Genomic DNA, 22929 nt, shown 5'->3' on the forward strand with positions numbered 1-22929 from the left:
TGAAATCTTGTATGGGTTATTCAATTTTCACTTTTCACCGGCTCATTCAATCCATTTATGAGCCCAACTGCCCATCTATCCTCTCTCTTCATCACTCCTTCTCATCGACCGATGCGTGGCAGCCTAACAGGCCAATACTCTTCTCTCTCTCCATTTATCTCTCTTTATCTCTCTCGCCGGTTTGGACTCCCGGCGTCGGTCCCCAGCCATTGTTCTGCCACTGTCCCGCCCCTCCCCGGCACCTCCCCGCCCCACCCTGCCCCTTCCCTGGTGCCTCCCCGTCCCAGCCTACCCTCTCACTGGCATCGCCCGGCCACATCGGCCCACCGCCGCTCTGCTGTTGCCTTGCCCCCTCCCTGGCGTCGCCCGACCACACCAGCTCGTCACCGTCACTCTACCGTTGCCGGCTACCCTGCCTTGGCCTACCCCCTCCCCAGCACCTCCCCATCCCGGGTTGCCCCTCCTTAGCGCCGCTCGACCACGTTGGTGCGCTGTCGCCGCTCCACCCCCTCCTTGGTGCCATGTCGCCCCGGTTTTCCCCCGCCCCGACGTTGCCCCGTCGCTGCCCCATCGTGCCCTCGCCTGACCGCGGAAGCTCTGGCCCCTGAACCAACCGTCTGCGTTGAACGACAACTCGACGTCGTGGGTAGCTACGCCGGCAATGTTGGCAGTGCCAGGGAGGCACACGGTGAGCAGGCCACCACGGGCGAGCCCCCGCGCCACATTGCCCTTCCATGCGCCATAGCGATTGCCTTTTGCACTGTTCTTTGCTCTCATGTATGTGTGAGGTGAAGACCTAATGGGTGCCCGAAACCCGATGGGTTATGGTTTGGGTTCTCATTTTAACCCATTTGGGCATTCAGGTTCGGGTTGGGTTATGGCTGGTGGGTTTCGGGTCGGATATGATTTTGCTCGACTCGGACCTGATCTAACTCATTGCCAACCCTTGTTTGGACGGTTACCCATTTCCATGGCAGGGATGAATCCATCAGGGTTGGAGGCTCTGCCCCCTACCCCTTAGTGTATTTAGAGTCTCCAAACCCCCTCCCCTGTGTCCGCTTAATTTTTTAGCATGGAAGAGGAAGAAGAGAAGGGGAGTAAGAAGAGAAAATTATGAAAAGGAGGAGAAAGAAAAAGAGGAAGGGCATCTAAGTTTTGGCTTTGAATCCGCCGCTGCTTCAAGGTGAGATGACTAATGTTATTTCGTCTCGACCACATCTAGAACGGAACAATCCGAGCTTCCCACTTTCTCGCAACAAAAAGGTTATCCTTCCATGCGCGACTTATAAACGATGTTGGTGACTCGGAAACACTTGGGAACAGTGCAATGCACGCTGCAAGTTATTGGTTGGATCGTAGTAGCGCTGCCATTTTGTTCGAAGGAAATCGCCACTGGTTCAATCGAGTTGTGCGTAGCAGTAGCGAACTCAACCTAAAAATATAGATAGAACAGAGTCAGCCGCTCAGTCATGAATTAGTATCACCGAGGATAAAAAATACCGTGCAAAGTGATTGACGTGAAGATCTTACCACTAGGAAGGTAGGATGGCCGCCCTACCTCATCCTATTGGTCGGTCCGGCTGTGGTACGTAGCAAGCCAAAGGCTCAGTTCAGATATGCCTGCGCTAGAGGAGGGGACCAGGTGAGGCAGAGCAGCCATGCGAGCGAGCTAGTGGTGGCCAGGAGGAATTGGAAACCGCTTGGGTGGAAGTCCATGCCCTTTATCCTAGGCTCGATTTAGTATAGTATCAGTTTTGCTTTCCATCTTCATCACAGGCGTGTGGCGTCTCCTTGGTGTTTTGTAAGGTTTCTTTTTCTTATTGAGGTCCGTGTGGTGTGAGCATTTGATAGGAAGTTTCATCTTCTTCACATGTTGGATAAGCCCCTTTTTCTATACAGAATAGCACTGGGGAAAAAACTTCGTACCTTTTTTCTATACAGAATAACCCCCTTAACCGGAATTACTGGGATCCGACAGTCTCCCACTGTGATTTGGAAACCTGAAAACTGACCTTGCTGATGCTCTTGAAATGAACGATCAAGAATGGCAGTTCCTTCTTAGCAGGCGCAAAAAAATTGCACTTTGTAACTGCAGCATACTAGTAGTTATGGTAGTCATCTTCTTTACACGAATCAACTCAAAATGTTCCCCGTCATAGAGTGAATGGTTGTCTCTTCCGGTATGCAGCAAACGAGACATTTGAAAAGGCTGCCTCATTTGGAGTGGCAGCAAACTTGACAACGTACCTTGTAAAACGCTTCAACATTGGGCAGCTGAAGGCAGCAAACACAACTAACATCTTCTACAGCACGCTAAACTTCACGCCATTTTTAAGCGCCTTCATTTCCGATTCCTACTTGGGAAGGTTCAAAACCCTAGCCTATGGTTGCTTCGCAAGCCTCCTGGTACGTCCATCGGTCCATGCCACGACCAAGGCCTCTCATTATCTCATTTTATCTGCTCATCAACACAAAATAATAATAATAATAATAATAATAATAAGATCATCAAACAAATGAAAAAAATCATCAAGAGTGCTTCGATGATGAAATGGCATGTGCAAAGGATCCAAGTCAAAGCTTAAAACTCTGTCAGTTTATTAGTTCATAAAACTTTGATATAGATCAGAACGCATAATCTAGTTAGATTGCACCAGTTCAAGCTGCTGTAAGGAATCATCCATAGATGACCATACTTCCCATTAAGATCATGCTACAGCTACACCATACAGTAATTCATGCTATCATGCTGCAGCGTGCAGTGCTTCATGCAGCTTAAGCAAAAATAAGCATGATACAATTCATCACTTTTAGATCAGAACGCATAATCTAGTTAGATTGCACTTGCTTGATAGAGAACCGACACAAGCTTAAAAAATATTAACTGTACTAGATTTTCTACAAAATGCTTGCAAATATCAAAAGTTGATGGAACTGTGCAGTGCTTCAGAGTTTATGGTACATCAAGATGAGCTGATTTCTGATCTGCGTATTTATTTCCTACAAAAACAAGGGATGCTGAGTATGACTTTGTCTGCGTCACTTCCAGCTCTCAAACTACCAATCTGCAATCAAACATCCCAATTAAGTGGACATTGCAGTAATCCGTCAACACTCCAGCTGAGTGTGCTATACCTTTGCCTAGGGCTCCTAACTATCGGCGGTGGAGCAGTTCGGCCCTGCAGCTTGCCGTTTGGAGTAGACCAATTTGATTAGATCAATGAAGAGAGTCGAGAGAGCCTAAGCAGCTATTACAACTGGTACTATAGCACAAGTGCTGCTGCCCTGGTGTTTTCAATGACTATTCTCATCTACATCCAGACCAACATCAGCTGGGCAATAGGATTTGGTATACCCACATTCTTCATGTTTCGGGCAATTATCATCTTCTACGCCGGTACCAGACTTTACATCCATGTACCACCAGAGGGAAGCATCTTCTCTAAAATTGTACAAGCTTTAGTGGCATCATATAAAAAGAGAAGACTAAAGCTTCCATGTCCACATGATATAAATCAACAAGAGTTGATGCTCTACAACCCTCCCACAAGGGCCAACCTTATTTTCAGATTGCCACTTACTTCGCAGTTCAGGTAACATATCTATTGCCCTTATACATGAGTAATGGTATGTAAAGATCAAAAGGCTTGAGTAGCTCTAGTACATTAGTATCAGAAACCCCCCTAAAACAACTAGTCAAAATGAAGGCATCACAGTATCACACATATCTGAAAATATGTTTCATACTGGGATGTTTCCAAAAGCAACCTGATTCTCCCAAGCGAAACTAATTTTCAATGATTAATCAGACCATATCATCTAGTGTCTGCTCAATAGCTCTAACAAGCTGGAATACTTATAGAGCAAGATGTTTCACTCATATGGATTATGTATATCCTAATTTTGACAAGTATTTTGTTCAATTAACACACTGACATGAAACCATTCATGATTCATCAATTGGTGATATCCATTTACTGGCAAATAACATACAGGGCAAATAGAGATAGTTATAGGCCATGCTCTAAGCAAGCTAGAACATAAAGTGAGTAGGTCATCATACATGATAGAATGAAGTGGAAAGCAACATCAGGGACATGCTAGGATTGTCTGATGATGTGTTTCAATTCTATTCATCCTCAGGTTTCTGAACAAAGGTGCAATTATGAGGGATGGTGATATGAATGATGATGGTTCTGCAAGAAACACATGGGAACTTTGCAGTATCCAGCAAATAGAGGAAGTCAAATGTTTGATAAGAATTGTGCATATTTGTTTTTTCTGGCATCCTATGCTCCGTTGCAATGGCTCAACAATTCACCTTTATTATATTGCAAGTGTTTACCATGGACTGTCACCTAGGGCCACACTTTGAAATTCCTGCAGGCTCTGTTATATCCATATCACTCATCGCCCTAACTGTGTTCATCACCATTTATGACCGAATTATCGTACCTCTTTCTAGACAATTCACCAGGCTGGAAGGTTGAATTACACTTCTACAGTGTAGGATTAGTGATTTCTCCCATTTCTATGGTGGTAGCAGGACTTGTTGAACATAAAAGGAGAAATTCAGCTTTGTCTAATGGAGGGATATCACCTATGACAGCCTTGTGGCTTGCACCCCAATTGGTTTTAATGGGTATCGCAGAGGCCTTCAACACAGTTGGACAAATGGAATTCTACAATAAGCAGTTTCCAGAGCATATGCAAACCCTAGCAGGATCCCTATCGTTCTTGATTGTAGCTGGAGCAAACTACTTGAGTACTGCGCTGGCAAACATCACAAGAAAGGTTACCACCAGACATGATCACACAAGCTGGTTAACAGACAATATTAACAATGGCAAACTTGACTATTACCACTATTTTATAGCAATCCTGGGAGTACTGAACCTTTTCTACTTCCTCATATGTTCCCACTACTATCAATATAAGGCCATGTCACACCATTCTGAAGAGTCCACACAATGGATGCCAAGGAAGAGGAAGCTACAGAGATTGACGTTGACTCAGATGCATCTAGCAAATAAATATTGCAAAAGGGTAATTTTCCTGCCCAGAAATGGGGACAAATTGGGATTCAGTTTTCAAGATGCCTTATAGTAAGATGGCTTTCAAACTTTCTTGTTATATTATGAATGTGACAGAAGAACAAGTGAATTACAGTTCAGCCAGCCAAGGTGATTTTGTTATACAAAGAACAACAATAATGAGCTAAAAAGGTCTATTATATTGGAACTCGATGAAGTGTGCAGTTGTTTACATAACTTAATGATGTCTGTCAGATTTAAGTAGAAGCTAAGAATGTCTGCAATATGTGTAACACGTAAGCACAGGCCATACACCAATTTCATTACAGACTTTCCCTGCATATAACAGTTAGGTTACCTGTAGATTGTATTAGTAGTTAGAACCAAGGTTCACACAACTAATCATAACTAGCTAGTTGCAGGAAGTCATTGGGCATACCAGTCAGCTCCATTAACATGTAAGCCACTAGTGTTGATATGCGAAGAGGTACATCATCAAGTTATATCAGGTTTTGAATTTCACTTATTATTTTAGGTGTGTTCGCACGGTATGGGTGACCTATCATATACTTAAATGCATAATGCATGTAGATTTCTCTCTCAAAAGAAAAGGGGGAAAAAACTTGAAAGAGAGGACATGAGACAGCAAGCAGTTCGTTTGGCTGCTCAACAGCTGTTTGGCCATCAAATGATTTCATAAATACAAGAGTAGCCTGTCTCAGTACAATGTTCCCAACTAGTTGCTAACACTCTTAGCCGTAATACCTCCCAAGCTGGCTTCTAGAACTGTGGTTGGGTCAATACAAACAGATCAGCTTAAAAACGTCTAAACTAAGGGTCAATAAAGAACAAGAGACACGAGCCAATATAACTAAAAAATTGAATTCATTACAATTTAAATAGACTGGCTTTAATTTCATTCGACTCTGAAAAGATTTTAGAAATGCAAATGCTGAAAAGTCAGTAAAAACCAATATTTCTTTAGAACAACAAGTTAATAGCAGGCACAAATTTATTTACGGGAAGGGAATGAATATGTCAGTTGTTAAATTTTCCCCACCGTAGAAAGTCGAGGAACAATAACTTGTGTACCACGGACTTTGTCAAGAGCAAAACTTATCCGCAACGGCCGCCCCAGCATCACCTGTAGAATAAACAGAGGTCAACTCGTTTGCTTGATCATTTTCTACCAGTGATAGCTGACACAGTCCTTAGAGCTATACCTTTCCATCCATAGTATCCTTGGCACACTTAGCTTCATGATCGTTTGAGAAGTGAACAAATCCAAAGCCTCTTGACCTTCCAGAGTTTTTGTCATACATTATTCTAACTGCACAAGCAAAAAGTCCTCATATAACTTTTGATAAACTATATAAACCTAACAAATGTAAAGCTACAAGTTTGTGGGACAAATAGGACAAAGTAAAAAATCCATCTCTTATCGCATTATCTTGATACCAGGTAAAGTGGTAAACACTGATACAACTCTACCTGCTAGTTTTACATTATATGAACATTGACATGTTATCTCGAAGAGTAAACCCCTGTGCTAGGTTAACCCATAATTACATACCACAGATGAATTGCACCAAAGAGAAACAATAGCCATTTACAAGAATGCAAGTGCACAAATCAGACTACATGCAGGCATGGAACAAAGGGCCCTCAAATGTTTATTTGTTTTACAAGAGTGTTGATAGCTATCTGCGGAGTGATATAAACATGGTTCTCCTTAAGTGCAGCTATTTTAGTGTCAACATTTGTTAACTATTGGATTTGTTAGCAGTAGGCTAGTAGCACAGCAATATGCATGATGCATTGATGCTATCAACTTTAAAACAAAAATGTGCAACCGCACAATTAGTTCATGAACAAATTCCCAAGTCAAAACTTAAAAGTGGTTGATAAGCAGAGACTGACAAATAAGATGCAAGCTGTGGCAGAAAAGAAATACTTGCACAGTTGCACTAAACCTGATCTATATGAGCGACAAATCTCATCATATTGTTCAAGTAAAATCCACCTTAATCTTTTTGCCATTGCCTGATCACCACTTGTATGTCACAGGTTACATGGTCAAATGTATGAGCTGCACCCTAATATACTGTTCAAAAGTCCAGTACTTCAGGTAGATATTATCTCAGGTCTTGTACTAACACTTTGCAATGGAGTATGAACCATGTGCTGTAACCATGTTCGCACATATTCAATGATTGGTTAACATAGTGACAATGATACCGATGCAGATCAGATCTCAGTGGTTAGTACTGTTGCACCTCCAAATTTTAAGAACAGATAAACTCCAAGGCAATCGTAGTAAGAAAAAAAAAACAAAACAACAAAGGTAATGGAGATGATGGTGTACTTAACAAGTCTCCTATTGGGTCGGAATACCATCAGATAAACTCCATATTCACATGACACAAGGTTCCTAAATCAACCGTGCTAGAATAGATGAAAAATTCTTAGTTTGTCATGACCCAAGGACCAATGCAATTCTCTATTTCGTCAACTGCACCATTTGAAACCTCATGCATGCTTGATGCGTCTCTTTTATTCACAAGAGACTTGGCCGTCTGACAGAGTAAAACTCCGTCACTCCTGCCTAAAATAGATCCCAATAGCTTCAGACAGTGGATAGTAATTGCCTGATATATCTTTTCCCTTCCATCGAAGTATGGTTGTGCTATCTTGTGTTGGATGGCGTGACCTCAATGGAGCTAAGCCCGAGAGTTTTCTTTTTAGTTTGTTTTGAATAACAGGATCTGATAGATTCGGCAGCACTATATTTCCCAGCTGATGCATAAGCGTTAGAAAGTAACACCACATGCCCATAATCAAATGAGTCCATTTTCAGCACCTTCTCGGCAGCAACTTTAGTTAACTCCATGTCACTATGCAGATGACCCCCTCCCATCAAAGCCTTCCATGCATTTGCTCCCACTTTGTGAGTCAATTTAACCACGTGTTCTGCTTCGCCCAAGCGGCCAGCTCTTGCCAACATATCCACTAGGCATCCAATGTGCTCCTGACATGGATTTATGTGCTTTTCGTTAATCATTCTCCTAAAGATGATCAATCCATCATCAATCAGTCCAGAATGGCTGCATGCCAGCAGTGCGTTCAAGTATGTGACAGTATCTCGCTCCTCACTAGATTTCTCCATTTCATTAAAAAGTGCTATCGCTTGCTCTCCTTGGCCATTTATACCATAGGATAATATCATAGTATTCCAAGAGACAACATCGCGAGAACTCAACTCATCAAACACTTTATGGGCTAAACTGACATATCCACACTTACCATAAACAGCCATGAGGGTATTATGGACAGGTCTGTACAGATACAGACCTGACTTGTAGCTATACCCATGAAGTTGAACACACAGCTGAAACTTAGCAATCTCATAGCAAGCAACCAATATGCTGACTAACGTCACAGAATCAATCACAAACACATCTTCACGCCTCATCTTACTAAAGAGATACATCCCCTCTAGAGCATTTCCACTTCCTACGTACCCTGACACCATCACAGTCCATGAAACCAAGCTCTTCTCCCTTGTTCCATCAAATAGCACTCTTGCAGAACTTAAATCATCACATTTTGAATACATTGTGATTAAGGAATTGACTGCAGGAAGCTCCCTACTAAACCCATGGATGACCATTTGGTTATGAACCAATTTTCCTCTCCTTCCATCGCCCAAAAGCGCACAAGCTTGCACCAAACTGACCATTGCTACCCTGTCAGGCACTATGCCATTTGACCTCATCTGAACAAAGACACGTATGACTTCACCAGCATGAGCCTGCTTGAGAAGGAAATTCATCATTGTCGTCCAAGTAACAACATCACTAACAGCAATTTTCCTGAAAATCTTTCTTCCAGTCCCAAGATTGCCGAAACTCAAGTACATGCCAAGTATCGAGTTTGTCACGGAGACATCCAAGTCCAGCCCGATCTTGACTGTGTAAGCATGTGCACTCTCGCACAGTCCAAGGTCACCACAAGCAGCATAAGCTTGAGCAACGCTAATCATGGTCACAACACTATGAACTGGTCCAAAATAACAACACAACCTTTTAAACACCAACAATGCTTCCTCAAACAAATCATTTTGCACTAGCCCGGAGATCATCGCATTCCAGGAAACAACACTGGGATCCCTCATGTCACCAAAAAAAGCCCATGCCTTCATGGGGAACTCACATTTTGCGTATGCATGAACCAGTGCGGTCGCAACAAAAGGATTGGATTCCAACCGACTCTTCACAGCCCACCCATGGATGCACTCGGCGAGCACTGCATCACCCAGGCCAGCCACCGCAAGCAACACGCCAACCAAGGTGAATGAGTTGGGGCACACCCCCGCCCTCATCATGCTGACAAACAGCCTAAGTGCCTCATGAAATGACCCGCTCCTCGCATGCCGGTAGATCACTGCCGAGCAGGCAACCACGTCCCTAACAGGCATTTCGTCAAGCAGCTCGCGGGGCTGGGAACGGGCGCGATCGTGTCGCTCTCGGCCTCCGCGGTGTTTCGTCGAATACCTAGCGTGCGCACCATCTGAACTCGAACCGCACCCAAAATTCCACCACAGAGAGGTTGTTAACCACAACCAAATTGAACATTCCTAAGTTACTAAGTAACAATCACTCCAACTGCAAGTTTGTTTCGTACCTTCGGTGACGGTGCCGAAGGAGGAGAAGGCGTCAGTGAGGGAGCGCTCGTCCACAGACCAAGCCAACCCTGCGCACGCTCGCGGGAAATCGCGAAAAAGTAAGGTGAGAGCTATGACGCAATCGGGGATCGGATGGGAAAAGTACCGGGAGGCAGGAGAGCAGAGTAGTACCGGCGACGAAGAGCCTGGAGTTGGAGGGCGGCGGCGGCCCGGGAGGAGAAGCGGGCGACTCGTCTGGTGGCGAGGTGGCAGCGGAGAGAGAGCGGCGCAGGTGATGGTGATGGAGGAGAGGGGCGAGGCGGATGCGGGAGAGCAGCGCCCGTGGCGCCATGCCGGCGGTGGCGGTCGCGGCCGCAGCAACGGGTGGAACCGTAGAATATGGGCAGTGGCCGATGTGTTGCCCCGGCAGGAATTCTGGCCCCCGTACTTCGGGTTTAATAATGGGTTTAGAACAAGCAAACGTTGCCAAACACTCAAACTATACTACGCTTCCGCTTTTAATTACCGTTCAGAACGAGACGTTTTGGTATGGATTTAAAGGGATTGTAGAAAATTCCAGCAAATCTACAAGTATACTTTCTAATCAAGATCTGAAAGTAACTAGGTAAGAAAATACAGTAAATTGGTTCCTCAACTCCTTGACAAAAAAGAAAAGAAAAGTTGAAATACAGAAATTGTCACACACATACACTTCGAGGAATCCAATTGATTGTCTCGTCCAGAGACATTATATCGGTTTCATTACCCGAACATGACATAGACACGCTTTTTTGTCGATATGACAATGAATCATGTAGCAGTGTTCAGTTCAGATAGAACGAATGAAACTACTTGTAATTCAACGGAATGAATGCAGCATTGCGCAAATGTGGCTTTGTAACACTGCGATGGCGTCTACTTAAGATGTACCTACAAGTTAGGAAATCAGCAAGGAATGGAAAAAGGTCAGGACTCAAGGCACAAGCTTTAAGCCTCTGCTTCCTAGCCGTGCAGTGAACTGATCAAACTGATGAAGCACTACTGGAAGCCTCCGCCAATAATCACAGCAACACAAGCTGAATCACTACTCGCAAGTCTTTGCCAAATGCCAACGTTTTAACGACCTGGTACAGGTGGTATGACTACCGGTAGCTCTAGCTACTCTGCAACAAGCATTAGCTGGCGCGTCACTCTTCTTAACCTTTCATCCTGCACAAGAAACGGCTTTGCATTGTAGCACCTAAATACCCTGTGGCAGCGGCAGCCACTGAGAACGATGCTAAGTGCAAAAAACAGCTTAACTTGCAAGCAAAAATCCTTGACCTGACAGAAAGAGTCATTATGAAAGCACAAATGAGCTACCACTGCACTTTAACTGTCAATGGCGTTCGTACTGGAAGAAGCAACAAGTTCTGAAAGTGCTAACCACAGGAATACAGGATGCAGAAAGGCTGAATAACTGATGAATGAAGGGTGTGTGTTTCAGAGAAACAAGAAGTTCATCATCAGTACATAAATATCTGTGTATCTCCAGACAGGATATTGATTATATAGCGAATAAACAATATTATGCGATGAACAGCGTAAAATGACAAACGCGAACAAATTAAAAGGAGGTTAACGACGACGATGCAGTGAACGAATCATTCTAGAAGCAATATCACATCTTTTCTGCCTTGGCTTAGCTATGAGCTAGTATGTTTCAACAAGCCGGCCCTGCTCCACACCATTGGGTTGCTGGCCAGTCCTTCCTAATCTCAAAGTAGTAACTCATCTCCAAGTAGACCTTGCCATCATCATCAGCAAACTAAAAAAATGAAAAATAATTTACGGCTCTGATTACCGAAGCAATGGTTTTTTGTTTCAAAATAAGCCTACTTGTAGTAAGTATACCTTTAGTTTAGCAGAATAGGAACCTCTTGCAAAAATGCCAGCAGGGGTGGTCTCTTCTTCGCCCTCGTAGACGTAGGGCTCTAGCTGGGGACTGAATGTCCCCAGCATCATCTTCTGGTTCTCCACTGCAAGAAGAAAAAATGTTTCAATTTTCAATTATGGATGATTGTAGAAAGATTGTGAATGATCAAACCCAACTCCGGTACCAGGTCATGCTATTCTTTTGGTCGGATGAGCACTGAAATGAATGAACCTGATTACCTGACTGTTCAATAGATCACGGTTATCGTAAAGTGCAGTTCATTTTCTTTTGTTTTGCAGCAGTAATGTATCACATTATCATTATTACATCTAGAACCGATGGAAGAATTGAGTTACATGGGTGAGAATCCAGTCTTCGACTGAATCAATAGTAACACAAACGCACGCCTTCAGGAAACAAAAGAACGATTCTTCTCTGAAAAGAAAAAAAGAAAGAGAAGAAGGATCGGATGGTCACTCATTGTGAATCACGCAAGGCTTCCTAACCACGAGCCATCAGTGAACAAATCGAATTATCTTCAAATGTGATTAAACTTGCAAATTACACTTCTGAAAAATGCCAAAGAAGAGTTGATAGAACCAGGGAGATAGCAAGTTCACACCGATGTCACTAGTTAATTTTAAGTAGATGATGAAATTCAAGGATTCGTATTAGCTGATCTGTAATGCAATATATGAGTCGATCGGCCAATTCGATGAACAATGCATGGACAGAGCAAGCAGATCTAATCAAGTTGAGTACTAGTGATCATGCAGGAGGCGTGTGTGGTGTCCGCACCTCTTACTCCAGTCTTCCAGACAGTGTTGGTGTACTTGAGGCCCGACACGATGTTGTTGGAGACGATGAAGGAGAAGCGGAAGCTGTAGGGGCTGCCGTCCTTGAGCGCGAACGCGTAGCCCTTCTCGTCCGCCTTGAATGGGATCGGCAGGACCAGGTCCGGCCGGCCCGGCGACAAGATGGTCAGGTTCAGCACCTTCACCTCCGGCTCGGCGGTTTCTGCATCAAGATTTTCGAAACCAAAGCACTAGTTTATTTGTTCGTATATGTGTTCAAGCAGGCGCCATGACAGATCCATATGAACTTGAGGGGATTCTGGTCAAGAAGAGGTTTCAACCACCTCCGAGCTGTTCTGTGTCGACTTGCCCAAGAAGTTGCTCCTTCCACATCCTCAGGCTCTCATCATCCTGCGTACAGCAGAGAAGGTCTCAGAAATTCACGGGAGTTGATTGGTAATCTTGGAATGGTGGCCAAGATGTTAGCGCTCGTGACGCAATGCGCGCCATTTATGTGATACCTTGTCGAGCTCGAGCTGTTCCTTGAGGGGGACCTGGGGGCCGAGCACGACGGTGCGCTTGTTCCCCTCCTCGTCCTCCTCTTCCTCCTCGACGTCGGTCCCGTCGTGCTTCTCCTTCTCCTTCTCCTTATCGTCCATGGGCGGCGGGGGCTACCTACGCACGCGCGCGCAGCTCCCAACGCGGTCGACGGGGACGGCAGGGGCGATGGAGCGAGCCGACCGACGCCGACGGACGAGCGAACAAGCACTCAAAAGTTTGGGAGCGGGCGCGTCGCGCTGCGCTTTGTATGTGTGTTTGCCGCGGGAGATGGCGCGCGGGGGTTCGGAGTGGTGGAGGGGGAGTGGGAGGAAAGGGTCGTGGGCGTGCAAGAGGGCCGCCCGGGCGGCCGCGGGGGGATGCCAGGTGTGTGCATGGCCGGGCGTCGCGGGCGCGCCTCCGCCGGGGGGCCTGGGAGCCAGCCGTTGCGTTGGATCGTTCGTTGCACGGCTGCTTCTCTGGTTGCCGCGCCTTTTCCGTTTCATTTCTCTTCTTACCTTTGGCGCCCCTCAATTTCCCCATTTTGCTCTTATGTGTTTCCATAAACTTGGAGAATTGTATGTGAACGTTTTCTCTCGGGAAACCTACGTGTATACTATCTCCGATCAAATATACATAACGTTTTTGATTTTTTATGGTTTTTATATGTAATTTTGACCACTATTTTTTATTAAAATATAGTTATAATATTTTTTAAAAATAATATTATGAAAAAATTAAGATAAATCCACGTATGATTTTTTAGACTAAATATTTTAAAATCTATTAAAAGGTTGTCCGTATGATGATCAAAACATCATGTATTTATGACCGGAAGAGTATTGCACTCGACATTTCACGTTACGTGAAGATTGATATGTTTCCGTGCTAACATTTTTTCTTTTCTTTTGAGATATGGTAACAGCTTGATATTAAGGATGACCCACGTTAATAGCATAGTTAGCATTGCTGTAATATTTTGTTATAATAACCTAGGATTAAAAAATAGTTTTTTATTATTAAATTTATTTTATTTGAATTTTTATTTAGATATTTTGCTTCCTAAACTATATGTAAATTGAACGGTTAATTTTCTATAATATTTATTTTGAATTTAGCAATTTATTAATCGTATTTGATATTTATTTTGAATTTAGTAATTTATTAATCATATTTAATATTTACTTTTTTGATACTCAAATAATAATATAATAGATGATTTCAATGAACTTTCTTTTCGTTGCTCTTTCACAAAGAGAAATGTTTGCTCTCAAATAAAATTAAAGCCGAAATTCAGTTTTTATCTGGAGAAAAAAGCCAATTCAATTGGCGGACGACTTCGGCCTGGCTGAAAATTCCAGCATATTGGTTCTCAAAGTATACTTTCTAATCAAAATCTGAAAGTAACTAGGTAAGAAACTACAGTAAATTGGTTCTCAACTCTTTGTCAAAAAAGGCCCGGTTTAATTAAGCTTGGGTCTACCAGTTAATGTGGGCTTTTAAGAAAGAGATGTGGTCTTCACAGTTGGACCAGGCCGAGCGCGTACAATACCTTCGTGTTCGGCCCGGCTAGGAAACGAGAAAATTGGGGCCATCGGCCATCGCGTCCACGTCTCAGGGAAACAGCAATGGCAATGGGCGGCACGGCGGTGCGGTGGCCGCGGGTGCTCACTCCGGCGCACCTCGCCGGGGCCATACGCCAGCAGAAGAACCCCCTCGAGGCCGTCCACCTGTACTCGGACGCGCCCCGCCGCTACCCGCCCTCCTCCTACCGCCACAACGACGCCGTCCACTCCTCCCTCCTCGCCGCCGCCGCGGCCTCCCCGATCCTCCCCACCCTACTCCGCCGCATCCTCCCGTCCTCTCCCTCCGCGGACTCCCTCCTCGCCGCTTCCATACCGAATCTCTCTCCGGTTACCGCCGTCTCCATCTTCCGCTCCTCACTCCCCTCCTCTCCCTCCCCGTCTTGGTGCCTCTCCTTCTCCGCGCTCCTCCGCCGTCTCCTCTCCCAGAGTCTCGTCCCGGAGGCTGCCCGCCTATTCGCCGACTTCGCCTGTCGCCCGGAAGTCTCTGTAGCATCCGGAGACCTTACTATGCTCATCTCCTGCCTCTGCCGCGCCCAACGGCCCGACCTTGCGCTGCAGGTGCTCGACGAAATGCCGAACATATGCCTCACACCGGAGAGAGATGCGTACCGCGCCATCGTGCCTGCTCTCTGTGACGCTGGCATGCTCGAAGAGGCCACGCATGTTGTCTATTCCATGCTGTGGCGTGTGTCGCAGCGGGGCTGCGACGCGGATGTTGTGGTGTACCGGGCATTGCTGATCGCACTCTGTGCAGCTGGCCAGGGTGAACAGGCTGAGATGGTGCTGGATAAGGTGCTCAGGAAGGGGCTGAGGACACTAGGTAGTCGTCGGTCTCTTCGTGTGCCAATGCTTGCTGGGCTTAGCATCGAGGACGCCAGGGAGGTCATTGACCAGGCGTTGGCTGTGCGAGTTGGTCGGACTGTCGTGAGTTTTGAGTCCATGGTTCTTGACCTTTATGATGAGGGTTGGCATGATCGGGTGGACAAACTGTTTGAGGACATGGCCAAGAAGGGGTTCAAGCCAACATTGTGCATGTATGAGGCGAAAATCGCTGCTTTATGCAGGGATGGGTGCGTGGATGATGCTGTGAAGGTTTTGGAGGAGGAGTTGCCCAAGAATGATCTTGTTCCGACAGTGACAACATACAACTTGTTAATGAAGGGTCTTTGTGACAATATGCAATCAACGAGGGCACTAGGATACCTCAAGAGAATGGATAAGCAGCTTGGTTGTGTTGCTCAGAAGGACACTTTCTCTATCTTGATCAATAGTCTGTGCTCAGAAAGCAAGTTTGTTGAGGCATCAGGGATAATGGAGAGGATGGTGAAGGGCCATCATCGGCCTGACAGAAGTGCATTCAACAATGTTATCGAAGGTTTATGTTCAGCTGGCAGAACATATGATGCATTGCTATGGTTAGAGGAGATGATCGATCATGGAGAAACACCGGACATCCATGCTTGGTCTTCCTTGGTCTCGACGGTATGCTTGTCCTAGTCTGATGCTTTAGGAAGATCTTCAGCGCTTACTTGACAAAGTGACGGCTAAGTTACCAGGCGGGAAAGCACCGTTGCTCACTTTGGCTGGTCGTAAGCTATGCTCTCGGCAATTCCCATTTACCAGCTGGCAGCTGTGGACTTACTGAAATGGCTCATCAAGGCAATTGACAAAAGGAGAAGAGCTTTTCTTTGGAAGGGGCGAGAGGAAGTCTCGGTGGTCATTATTCCTGGGCCAAAGTGTGCAGACCACTGAATTTCAGTGGCCTTGGTATTCTGGATTTCTTGATTTCCAAAAATTCGTCTATGCCCTAAGAGCTGAATGGTTATGGTTATGAAGAATGGACAGTAACCGACCATGGTTTGGACTGAGTATGGAGGTAGATGGCACTACACAAGCTCTTTTTCAGACATCAGTGCAATTGGTTGGGGGGGGGGGGGCGATGGGCAAACTTTCTTATTCTGGGAAGATAATTGGGTCTCGGCCAATCCATCAGCATGTTGGCACCAGCGTTGTTTGATTTGATTCATAAGTGCATTAGAAATACAAGAACACTACCCCAAGCAGTTGACAATCAAACCTGGTATGAGACATGAAGGGTGCTTTCTCAATTCAGGTAACATACCAGTACCTGCAATTGTGGGACAAGATATAGGAAACCCATTTATCTGATAACACTGACACTCTTGTTTGGCGCTGGAAAAGTGATGGGTCCTTTTCCATCAGGTCAGCATACAAAGCTATGCTTCTCGGCAGCACTGAACTCACTTGTCACAAGCTCATCTGGAAATCAGCGGCTCCCCCGAAATGTAACTTTTTCATTTGACTGGCTGTTCTGAAAATATGCTGGACTAGTGATCGTCTTCAGCGAAGAGTCTCCAACAATCGGAGTTTTGCCCTTTATGCCTGCAAGAGGATGAAACCATATACTACCTTGTCTCCTGTGTTTTCGCTCAGCAGGCTTGGTTCAATGTCTTGTCCTGGTGTCAAACAGAGCCTTCACTCCGGCAACCCATAATAATTTACATGACTGGTGGTTAAGCATCCGGAAGCAAATTGGCAAGGCAAAGCACAAAGCTTTTGATACACTCGTCATTCTTACAGCTTGGAGTTGGAGTCTGTGGAAGGAGAGAAACTCCAAGGTTTTTCAACAACAAGAAACTGAAGCTCTTAATCTTGCCTTTCTAATCAAGGAGGCGCAACGATGGTGGCCGGGTGGTGTTGGTTGCTTCGCAACGTTGTGGTAGTTTTGTTTCTTAGTAAAAATGAGTCTTTAGGAGCCAGAAAAGTAGTTGTAGCTGTCCGAGAAGTCGGATTCAGCCAAGGAAGCTCTTGAAACCACACCAACTACGCTGGAATGAATGAAAGCTCACCTATTATGTATGTAAATGAGGTAAAGTTAGCTGTTGTAAATACTAACAATATCTTGAAATAATGTCGTATTGCCTTGTCAGGGTCCAAAAAATTTTGGTGTCTCGTTTGGTGGCAATTTTCGTTTTTGAGCTTGATACTGTTGATGAAGGAAACCTGTTATAAAAGCGTCTTCTAACTCGTATGATCCTATTGATCTTGCAGCTTCCTCTCTCGGGCATAGGCATGTAATTTAGGGGTAAAAGATGTCACAAGCATGGAAATTGTTAGGAGCTCCTCCACTACTTGTCTGCTGTTGAAAAAACGTACGAGTTTTGAGTTCAAACCCTAGAATAGTTTCATGAGTTCAATGCTTCAATTAGTTTTTAATTGATCTGACATAACAATTTCCTTTCATCCATTGATACACATTCTATTATTTGTACAAGATGCAAGGTAGTTTACAAAAATGCCAGATCTTCTCCTGTCTAAAACAACCGCTGGATCATCCAAGCAGAGGTACAAAATTGCCAGAACTTCTCCTGGCTAACAAACTTGCTGGGTCATCCAAGCAGCGGTACGATTGCCGGACTTTCTCCGATCTGAGCTGCTGCGCTGACAAAAATTCCCGGATCTTCTCCGAGTCGAGCTGCTCAGTTGACAAAATTGCCCGTCTTTTCCTGGCAAATAGACCTACAATCCTACATAGCTAGCCCAGGTCCCTCTCTCGCTGGCCGGGCAAATTGCTCGGGATCCGTGGGCGGCGGTGGCGACATCAGTTGAATCCGGCGGCCCTTCCATCACCCAAAACCGCCGGACTCCTGACGCCGCCGCATCTGACTAGGATCGGTGACGACTCTACACTATACTACAGTGTCCAGAGCATGAGTGCAGCGGCTCGAGTTCGAAATGAAGGCTGGCGTCCGGGCTCTGGAAGTAGTCATCATCAGCCAGGCACTTCGTCCCGTACTCGTAATTATTTGCATCCTCGAAGCCGCCGCCCATGCCTATGGCTAGTGCGCCTGTGAAGTTGTCGCCGATGCCCATGGCGCAGTGCTCGGTCGGCGTGTACACAGAATTGCCGGCGATGTCCACGCAGGGGTACCACCCAACTGGGACAGCGGCATTGCACAACGACTTGTCGCCGTCGGTACCCCACATGGCCTGATTGGACCTGTCGTCGTGGACATTGCATAGGCCGGCACCAGCATCTCGGCCGGTGCGTACACAGAGTTGCTGGTGATGTCCAGGGAGGGGTACCCATCTGTCTGGACAGCACCGCGCGACTCGTCAGCGTCCCACATTGCAAGATTGAGACAGCCATCGTAGGCATGGTCATCACTCGGCGCCAGCGTCTGGGAGCAGCCGTCCATGTCCACGTAGTTGCTGTCAGTGCATTGGAAGGCGCACCCGGGGTGCAAGATGGCATAAGGTTGGTAGGCCGTAGGCGTCGCATGCGCACTGGCCGTGGTGGTAGTTGTCGCCGCCGTTACTCGGCATCTGCTGCTGGTACTGGTTGCCCTTAGTGTATTGGACGCTTGACCCAGGCTGCATCTTGTCGGCATCATTTCTTGTTTCTTCCGTTTCTCCCTCTTCCGAATCCTTATGAGTTTGAAATTTTGTAGGACGATTATCGAATGCAATACCCATGTACATAATTTTTTACCCATTTTTTGGGGGTGGTTTGGAGGGCAGAAAAGTGATTTGCAGGATTATTAAAGAAAAGAGGGGTGGTCGGTATTTCAAATAACGACCACCCCATGACGATCTCTTATTTTTGCTTCTCCCTCTCCCGAATTAATCTGAGTCTGAAACTTCGAGGGACGATGATATACTGTATCACCTTCCTCTTACAAAATTTGCAGATTTTTTCGTGCTAGTTTTTGAGCGCAGGGAAGTGATTCGGGGGTGGTCGGTACTTCAAATAACGACCACACCCATAACGATCTCTTATTTTTATTTCTCCCTCTCCCGAATTCGTCTAAGTCTGAAGCTTTGAGGGACGATGCTATACTGTATCACCTTCCTCTTACAGTTTTTGCAGATTTTTTCGTGCTGATTCTGAGCGCAGGGAAGTGATTTACAAGGCTGATGGTTCTTGTGTTGCAAGCGGCACGACGGCGTCCGGCGGGACCTGCCAAAGCTGGCCATCGTCGATGCCTCGACGGCGTCCCCTTCAACCCGCAAGCACAGCAGCTTTTGCCCCTCAGCCGTGGCCAGCAGCGCCGCGTCAATGGACCCGAGCAGCTCCTGCAGCGTCATCTAGTTCAGCGCCTCGTCCCACTGCGCGAGCGCGTCGGGGTGCACCGTGGCGAGCTTGGCCTTCGCCTTTATAACACATTTTCGAAAAAATCCCGTACTTATAATAAGTTCGAAGACTGAAAAACTAACGAGAATTTGAGAAATTTTGGTCTCTGGCTCTCTGCCCTTAAAGGCCTTAATTGCTTTAAGATGTGAAGGCTTTTACCGAAGTGGAGTACTAAAGCAGGATAACCCCAGGAAAGATCGAATGGAAGTGCCATATTCAAACGAGTGCAAGCAGTAGTAAGTTCCCATTAATTCCATATTAGCATAGAAACACTATACATCTCTTTAAAGCACAAAACTCTCCAGAAACTTATTAAGCTCTGCTTCTTTCAGGCGATGCAATTCAGACCCATGCACCCTCCTAGCAAATTCCTCAGCAATTTCTTCTGCAACACAAACAAAAAGATCACAGCAACATGAGAAACCTTCATACTTCAGCTAGGATTTTGCTGTAATTTTTACACGCTGCTTTAGGAAATAAAGCTCCAAAAATAAATGCTACAAATGCAGTGCTTAATCTTTTGCGCAAAGGTTACATCTTTGATGAGTGGAGCTACTATTATCCTAAGAAAAGCTATACTTGAAAAGGTTCAGTTTAGCCTAGAAAAAGGTTTATGTCAATCGCATGGCAGAAACTAGATAAAGTTAATCCACTTAGCTGCACGTGGGCCCCGCAAAAGACACACTAATCTTGGAACAAACTACAATTACAGGGTACTTGCCTTCTTCACCTTGCAGAGAAGCTGTGGAGATATCTTGTACAGGTCCTCATCCACTGCTCCCTTTGGCTTCCACTTCTGCTGCTCATTCACGTACTGCCTTCTGCCTGCCTTCCTCACCGGCACGGCGTTTGCTCTCTCTCCCTTCACTCGAACAACACACTGCACATTGATCACAGAGTTGTCAATCTCTCTGTTAGCTAGTGCAGACTCGGTGTGGAAAGCTAAAGAGAACTCCAAAAATACGAAATGGCAAACTAAAATCTCGTGATTTTTTTTTTTGCTAAAAACTGAATGATGAGTTTTTCTTTGACCTTCTTGTAGCTGTAGGGCTTGGCAGGGAACTGGGGCACCTTGAAAAGGTCCTCATCTTTCTCCGCCTGCGCTGCGAAGAAGAAGCTGTATTGGGTGATGGGCATGTCGTCCCACAGGTTCCAGTCGCCGAACGCCGGGACCTGGCGCCACTTGCAGTCGTCTTGCGCCTGTCAGAAAAAAAATTGAAACAAACTCACTTTCTTTGCAACTGATGCTGATAGTATAAGTCTGATAAGATGGGAGGAATCAGAGACATGACATCAAGAACAAGAAGCTAAACTATACTGTTAATGTAAGACATGGGCTTGTCATGAAAAGGAACTATACTGTTATGAGCATTGTATAGTATACTACAGTGTGTAACTAAGATGAGCATATTCCCACCGCACTGACAAATTTCGCTGTTAGCTAGTACAAGATGTATAGTTTCTTGACATTGCAAAAGGATGGAAATCTTTGCCTCACTGAAACTAATGTGTTTGGCACAAACGAGCAACGAGCATAATGTAGGTTGAGGAGCAAGAACTAAAGTGTACGATCATTGCCAACATGCCCTTCTGGTGAGAGAAAAATGAGACAAGAATATACAACAAAGATGCCATGCATCTCCTTGGCTCACCTCCATCTCGCAGTGACTGAAGCTGCGAAGCAGAAGCAGATGCGAGAAGAAGAAGAGAGGCTAGGGACGAGGGAGGCAAAAGAGCAGGAAGGCCAGTCAAAGCTCTGTTTGAATTGGGCAGTGGTAACACAGGCACACAGCAGAGGAGCAAGGAGTGGTATACATAGCCGCCCAAAGGCTTGGCTAAAGAGAATGTGGGGGCACGCGTACCTAAACTTTTCAGAAAGCCCTCCAAGAAAACCAAGGGCTCAAAGCAGGTAGTGTTCAGTTGCTACTGAGCCGGGGCAATGAGTACTGCCACTTCTCACTCATGCAGGTTGCACCCCCTACCCCTTGCTTTCCGAGTTAGTGTCCACTGTCCTTAGTGCAGTGATGGTGCTGTTCTTTTTCTGTGGTCACTGTGTCAGATCGATTACCTCCCCCCCCCCCCTCTCTAGATCTGTGTTCTCTCTCTCTCTCTCTCTCTCTCTCTCTCTCTCTCTCTCTCTCTCTCTCTCTCCCCGTCTCCAGTAAAGTTGCCGGCTTTTGGCACCAAGTTCTTGCCACTGCATGATAAACAATGAAGTGTGCGTGTCGCGTGCTTTTGTCACCAGCGAAGCGAGATGGCGGTCGTCTTCCTTTCCCGGCAGCAGCTCCTGCCGCGGCTGAGCCTCAACCCTCAAGACCGGCCAGCCACGCATGGTAGCGAAAAGCGCCAAAAGCTGCTTGCTTTTGTTCGGAACCATGGCAAAACCACAATGATTCTTGCGGTTCCGGGGGCCGCACGCTTCGGCCGCTTTCCACCGGCGTCACGATTACGGCCGTGGAAGAACAAGAAAGGCTTAGTGCCGTGAGTACGTGAACCTGTCTGATCGTGTACTTACTTGTTACTTCCGTTGGAAAATTGATCCGTAATTGACCGCAGAATACTGAACCTGTTTGATGAACCAGTTGCAAAGTCCCTGGTGAGTGGGCACTTCTGTATGTCATGAACCTTTTGCAAGTCATTCGGTGTGTCACTACCCACCAGAGCACGTACGCTTTGCTAAACGGAGTTCTTCCTTTCTTCCATGTTCACTTGAAAGACATTTGCTATGATTGATGATTCCAAACCAAAAAAAGGCATACCTGATTAATGTGGATTACTTTGTGCTAGTACAACTAGGTGAAGCTCTGACTGGATAGATGCTCTAACAAAATACCAGTATTAATGGTAATTTACTAAAGCTTGTTGCTATTTTTTTAGGGGGAAAATGCTTGTTGCTAATGTAAAGGTTAGAGTGCCCTAAAGTTTCATGGGGCAATGGTCCGGGCCTTGTACAAGCGAATATATCCATGGGCCTTTTTGTTGGGCTAGATACGAACCTTTCGGAATCTACTTTGACAAAGACGGGAGCATCAGGAACCTGGCGATTTTTTATGAATCCCGGCCCGCATAGCGATCTTTTCTTCCTCCTCCTCTTTTTTCCTCTATCTTTTCCTAACAGACCAGACTCTGTCTTCCTTTTGATTAAAAGCTAGTTTATTTGCTGCCTCTCCTCTGAGTTTAGGCTTTTGATGTAGTTAACTTAGGCGCAGCTGAGATAGTGCAGATGCCCGTCGTCCCAAGTGACGC

General features: G+C 45.7%; 4 protein-coding genes and 1 pseudogene across 9 annotated transcripts; 2 read left to right on the top strand and 3 right to left on the bottom strand.

The window, feature by feature from the left end:
- Window positions 1-1875: 1875 nt before the first annotated feature.
- On the bottom strand, window positions 1876-10143 carry LOC133909438 (glycine-rich RNA-binding protein 4, mitochondrial-like). 6 transcript variants are annotated; one of them, XM_062351870.1, is made up of 5 exons: window positions 9889-10138; window positions 9717-9785; window positions 6257-6363; window positions 6094-6177; window positions 1876-2458 (listed from the first exon to the last, which is right to left on the bottom strand). In XM_062351870.1, the coding sequence occupies exons 1-5, from the start codon at window positions 10046-10048 to the stop codon at window positions 2450-2452; spliced, it is 429 nt and encodes a 142-aa protein (XP_062207854.1). In that variant the 5' UTR covers window positions 10049-10138; the 3' UTR covers window positions 1876-2449. The 6 variants fall into 6 exon arrangements, 3 of the variants coding, with proteins under 3 accessions (XP_062207854.1, XP_062207855.1, XP_062207853.1); XM_062351871.1 differs by lacking the exon at window positions 1876-2458 and adding an exon at window positions 4772-5819; XR_009908387.1 differs by lacking the exon at window positions 1876-2458 and adding an exon at window positions 7894-9602 and having other exon boundaries at window positions 9889-10143.
- Window positions 3016-5033, top strand: LOC133909923 (protein NRT1/ PTR FAMILY 2.13-like; annotated as a pseudogene).
- A 1163-nt stretch (window positions 10144-11306) lies between the features above and the next one.
- Window positions 11307-13307, bottom strand: LOC133910206 (rho GDP-dissociation inhibitor 1-like). The gene is made up of 5 exons (XM_062352717.1): window positions 12927-13307; window positions 12750-12816; window positions 12410-12628; window positions 11590-11714; window positions 11307-11503 (listed from the first exon to the last, which is right to left on the bottom strand). The coding sequence occupies exons 1-5, from the start codon at window positions 13062-13064 to the stop codon at window positions 11399-11401; spliced, it is 654 nt and encodes a 217-aa protein (XP_062208701.1). The 5' UTR covers window positions 13065-13307; the 3' UTR covers window positions 11307-11398.
- A 1186-nt stretch (window positions 13308-14493) lies between these two features.
- On the top strand, window positions 14494-17502 carry LOC133909442 (pentatricopeptide repeat-containing protein At1g05600). Its single transcript, XM_062351876.1, has 2 exons — window positions 14494-16641; window positions 16731-17502. Exon 1 carries the CDS (start codon window positions 14571-14573, stop codon window positions 16023-16025), a length of 1455 nt encoding a protein of 484 aa, XP_062207860.1. The 5' UTR covers window positions 14494-14570; the 3' UTR covers window positions 16026-16641; window positions 16731-17502.
- Window positions 17503-19891: 2389 nt separating this feature from the next.
- LOC133910207 (uncharacterized) lies at window positions 19892-21553 on the bottom strand. Its single transcript, XM_062352718.1, has 4 exons — window positions 21336-21553; window positions 20716-20883; window positions 20405-20563; window positions 19892-20068 (listed from the first exon to the last, which is right to left on the bottom strand). Exons 1-4 carry the CDS (start codon window positions 21339-21341, stop codon window positions 20012-20014), a joined length of 390 nt encoding a protein of 129 aa, XP_062208702.1. The 5' UTR covers window positions 21342-21553; the 3' UTR covers window positions 19892-20011.
- Between the last annotated feature and the right edge of the window lie 1376 nt (window positions 21554-22929).

Source organism: Phragmites australis, chromosome 2, assembly GCF_958298935.1.
Source record: "Phragmites australis chromosome 2, lpPhrAust1.1, whole genome shotgun sequence".
In the NCBI taxonomy this organism is placed as follows: domain Eukaryota; kingdom Viridiplantae; phylum Streptophyta; class Magnoliopsida; order Poales; family Poaceae; genus Phragmites; species Phragmites australis.